The sequence below is a fragment of the Camelina sativa genome, chromosome 19, assembly GCF_000633955.1.
Source record: "Camelina sativa cultivar DH55 chromosome 19, Cs, whole genome shotgun sequence".
In the NCBI taxonomy this organism is placed as follows: Eukaryota; Viridiplantae; Streptophyta; class Magnoliopsida; order Brassicales; family Brassicaceae; genus Camelina; species Camelina sativa.
The window spans coordinates 561,361-566,272 of NC_025703.1; the positions used below are offsets into that span (position 1 = coordinate 561,361).

Below are 4,912 nucleotides of genomic sequence, written 5' to 3' on the forward strand. Positions count from 1 at the left end.
GTCCTCCATCTCTCATGAATCCCATTCACGATCCCTTCCGTAATCCCAGCCTTTCCGATCTTCAGCTTCTTCGTCAACCTAATCCCCTCCGACCTCAACCGCCTCAGCTCCGCCGCCGGCAATGTCAGTTCCGCCAACGAGGGAACCTTCATCTCCTTCTTCCTTTCAATCTCCGTTTCCTTCTTCCACACTCTCTTCAACTCATGGTACCTGGAAATGGCAGTACCCGACCCGGGCTTCGGAACCGGGTAGCTAGGCGTGCTCCAGCTCGTGTCAATCGTGTGGCCGACCCGGTGAATCGGAAGCTGCTTAGGCAACGGAACGAATATCTCTCCTGGTGAATTTTTACCATATTCTTCTCCGGTAGCCGCCGGCGACGAATCATGACTCTCTTCAACGAATCCAAGGCTACGAAGCTTCTCAGCGATTCTCTGGATTGCGGATTGAGGAAGCGTCTTCCCCCGATCAGAGGAGGAGGAGGAGCTACGGACGACGAAAGAGTTCGCCCGACGGACATTGCATCGCGAAATTAGGGTTTTGGGACTTGGGAATGGCGGGAAAATTCGATCGGGTAAGGAGGTTTTGGGAAGTATTATCATTAATGGTTGCTGCTGCTGCTGATACACAGGCACCATATCCCCAAGCTAGGGATGTTAAAATGGGACTACCCTGCCCATTTAGACCCTGCCCATTTAAGTCCTGCCCGTTTTGGACCCGTTTATACTTTATCCGTTTATATCCTGCCCATTTAGACCCTGTACTCGTTTAGACCTTGCCCATTTATCTGGCCCGTTTAGACCCGTTTAGATGGATTTTTTTTTTGATTTTTTACTTAAGATTGTTTTTTTACTAGAGATTGTAATCAGAGAACAACAAAGGAAAACAGAAACGAAAACATTATATATCAAAGAAACGAAATACGAATTCATACTTGTATGATACAACAAAACAGAACAAAACCTACTAGTACCAAACAAACCAATTCGGATCATCATCCACTAAAACTACTAGAAAGAGTATAATGAAACAGAACAAGACCACACTAGAAACAACATATTCAATGCATGATAGAATCTCCTGATCTTGAACATTCTTCTGAAGTACATGTTGTTGTGCCAATGTCATAGTTGTTCTCTATGTTACCTGTTAAAGTTAAGAGTTTTATGGAAAATAGTTTTATGTAAAAGTTAAAGTTCACTTATTAAGGAAAATAGTATTATGTAAAAGTTAAGAGTTTAGTTACCTTCATAATCTGCAAAACCACGTAACCAATTACGGGTACAGAGCAAAGCTTGAACGTTCTTTGGAAGCAAACGGTTTCTGTAAGGAGTTATGACCCGAGATCCAATACTAAAGGCTGATTCAGATGCTACCGTGGTGATGGGAATACTTAGTATTTCACAAGCCAAAGAGGCTAATTCCCCAAGTCGATGCTGGTTGTCCTTCCAAAAGGACAAAACATCCAATTTTGGAAAAGACTTTCTCTCCAATCTTGGCTCTTCTAAATAGATATCCAGATGTGTCTTTGTCTTGCCTACTCCAACTCCGATGCTTTTTTCAAGCTCAAAAAGATCCTACAGAAAAGAAGCAACACAAGCAACATAAACAACATAAGCAACATAAGCAACATAAGCAACACAAGCAACATAAACAACAAAAGCAACATTCTTACATTGTCATAATCATCATCAAGTGGAGATTCATTGACCCAATCATGCGGATTTGGAGTTACAGAAATACTTGAAGAACAAGTCCTAGACTTAGCCTTATAATCTTCATAGAGCATCTCCAAATTGTCTTTAAGCTTTTTGATTTTCGATGCAGAAGTAGTTGGATCAACTCTTTCATAAGCTACTTCAAGCATTTGCAGTTTCATTCTTGGGTCTAAAACAGCTCCCATTGCCAAAATAAGACTATAATCCTCCCAATACTTGGTAAACATAATCTGCATATCCTGAGCCAGTTTTGCCACATCTTCATCATCACAAGATGCAAATTTCCTCAGCAACAGTTCAATTCTCCACACTTGTGTAAAATAGACATTAGAAGTAGGATACTTAGAACCTGAAAAGTGTGTCGTGATATCACTAAACGGCTTCAACAACTCACAGATTTTCTCTCCACGATTCCATTCATCATCAGAAGGCAAAGTCTTGTAGTTGTTGTCAAACCACTTCAAGCTGACAAATGCTTCCTTAAACTTCAAAGCTCTTACAAGCATCTCATATGTGGAGTTCCATCTGGTAGGAACATCCTGTGATAACCCTGCTCCACTCTTAATCTTTACTCTCTCAACACATGCAGCAAAAGCGTCTCTCCTCTTTGAAGATGCTTTAACATATATCACACTCTCTCTGATGTTGTGCAGAACATCTTTTGCTAGATCTAAACCTTTCTTCACTATCAGATTAAGAATATGGGCACAACATCTAACATGCATAAATTTCCCATCACATAATAAACCACTACCACTAATCATTTGAAGTTGACCCTTGAGAATGTTCAACATACTATTGTTGTTTGTTGCATTATCTAAGGTAATAGAAAATACCTTTTTCTCCAATCCCCATTCTTTCAAACATTCCAGAATCTTGTTAGAGATTTCTTCACCAGTGTGAGGAGATTTAAGTTCACAGAATTGCAAAATCTTGCTATTCAAGTGCCAGTTTTCATCAATGTAGTGGGCTGTCAAACAAATATAACTCATAACTGTACCTCGAGCTGTCCATAAGTCTGAAGTGAAACAGACACGCGCACGCTGGTTTGCAAGTACTTCTTTCAGCTTGACCTTTTCCATCTCATACTTCCTATACACATCCGCTGCAGCAGTCTGTCTACAAATTGGTTGACACTCGGGATTGAGATACTTGTCTCTTGCTCTAACTTTCTCATACTCAGGATAGCGAAATGGCAAATCATGGTAAATTATGATCTCACTTGTCATCTCACGGTTAATCTGATGATCATATGGAGGCCTATCTTCATTCTTTGGTTTCTTTGGACACTTCTCCAAATGACGAATCAAGCTCTTAGTCCCATGTGTTTTAGTATTGATCACCAACTTGGTTCCACAGTGGATGCATTTGCCTCTTTCTTTGCCATCATCTTCAACCCCAACTGATACAATATCTTTCCACACCTTTGAAGTTAACTTTCTCTTCCGTGGAGCATTTTGAGTTGCTTGAGTTGTTGATTGAGTTTCACTTTGATCTGTTCTGTGGAGCATTTCTGTCTCTTCCTCCTCATTCCCATCAATTTCTACATCTATATCACAATCTTCTTCATTCATATCCATATAATCACTTTGAGCATTAAGTCTTGCTATCAAATGTTCAGTTTCTAAGTCCATTCTGCAAAATTAATAAAAGAGGAGACATATGTGAAATGCTTATAAAAATGAGACTCAATGCTGATATATATGCAAAGCAACTCAAACATTTTAGTGAGATAATGGTTGCAAACTCAAGCAAATATGAAACACCAAGGAGGCGCACTTAACATCACACTCAAAGAAAGAAACACAATAGTATAAAGGAAATTTAATTACTAGAGAAATGAACAAATTATAAAGGAAATTACTAGAGAAATTTGTATTATACATTGTAGATTCTCTTAATCAAGCCAAGTAGCCAATGCATATGTAGATAATACAGAGACAAACAATTGAAAACACAGTAAAACACAGTAAATCTTTACTAAGAACCGGATCAATAAATCAAATGTTAAGTACAAATGTTCAATTTTTATATGTAGGGTACTTCTCTGACAAAACCCACAAAGCCAAATGAATCATACAACAACACAGAACAAGACCACATCAAAACCCACAAAGCAAATCGAATTGAGGGATTAGAGATTAGAGAGACCTCTGAATCTATAGAATTTGTGACAGAGGTGGTGACGGAGGTGATGATGGAGGTGATGACGGAGGTGATGACGAAATATTCGCCGGAGGTGATGACGGAGGTGGCGTTAAAAATCTCTTGGGAGGCTTGGAGGAGGAACCAACGACAAGATAGAGAAAACAAAAACCCTACAGTGAAACTACAACGTTTTGAAGAAAAATTCCATAAGAAATAATAAACGGGTAGCCCATTTAATTTGGAGTCAAACCCGCTAAGACAGCGGATCTAAACGGGTTAGCCCGTTTAAACCCGTTTATTTTTATAATGTTGATAAACGGATAATGGGCCGAAATTTTTATATACAGCCCGTTAAGGCCCGCGGGCTGTTAGCCCATTTTAACATCACTACCCCAAGCTTTACGCAAGCAGAGCACACAACACAGTACACTATATCCATAGAGGCACGTGATTAAACACGTGATGATCGTATTTAAATACCCAATGGGCCTATATTGTGTTACTGGGCCACCAGCCTATAACCAAATTGTGGGTCTTTCGGGTCGGGTCATTCCGGTTTACCAGGACACCGAGGTTCGAGTTTCTTCTGTTAAGCTTCAATGGCGGAAAACTCCAGATTTCCTCGAAAGAAGTCTGGTTCGCAGAGATCTTTGTAATTGGAAGATTGTGATATTCTGAGAATTGAAGTGATGGGTATATTGAGTTACGCCGTCGCCGGCGGTGGATTTGCAGTAATCGGAGCTTGGGAGTCACTCGACTCATCAAACCTGGATCCGAATCCATCTCCTGGTATTACTGATCCATCGATGGCACAGATCAGTCGTTCGTCGCCGAAATCTGTTGGATCATCTTCCATCCCCGTAGCTTTGCTTTCGTCTCTGTTTATAGCCAACTCGATATTCTCCTTCTTCAGCTCAATCGGATCCCACGATCGGGTCGGGTCGATGATCCAGTTACAGATCCTGGCTGTGGCAGTACTATTCCTAGTGTACGCCATACTAACATATCTGGTCAACTCCAAAAACGCAGTCTTTGTTTCTCTACCGTCT

General features: G+C 40.5%; 1 protein-coding gene across 1 annotated transcript; it reads right to left on the reverse strand.

The window, feature by feature from the left end:
* Window positions 1,575-4,860, reverse strand: LOC104767295 (zinc finger BED domain-containing protein RICESLEEPER 2-like). Its single transcript, XM_019240765.1, has 3 exons — window positions 4,631-4,860; window positions 1,733-3,350; window positions 1,575-1,667 (listed from the first exon to the last, which is right to left on the reverse strand). The coding sequence occupies exons 1-3, from the start codon at window positions 4,858-4,860 to the stop codon at window positions 1,575-1,577; spliced, it is 1,941 nt and encodes a 646-aa protein (XP_019096310.1).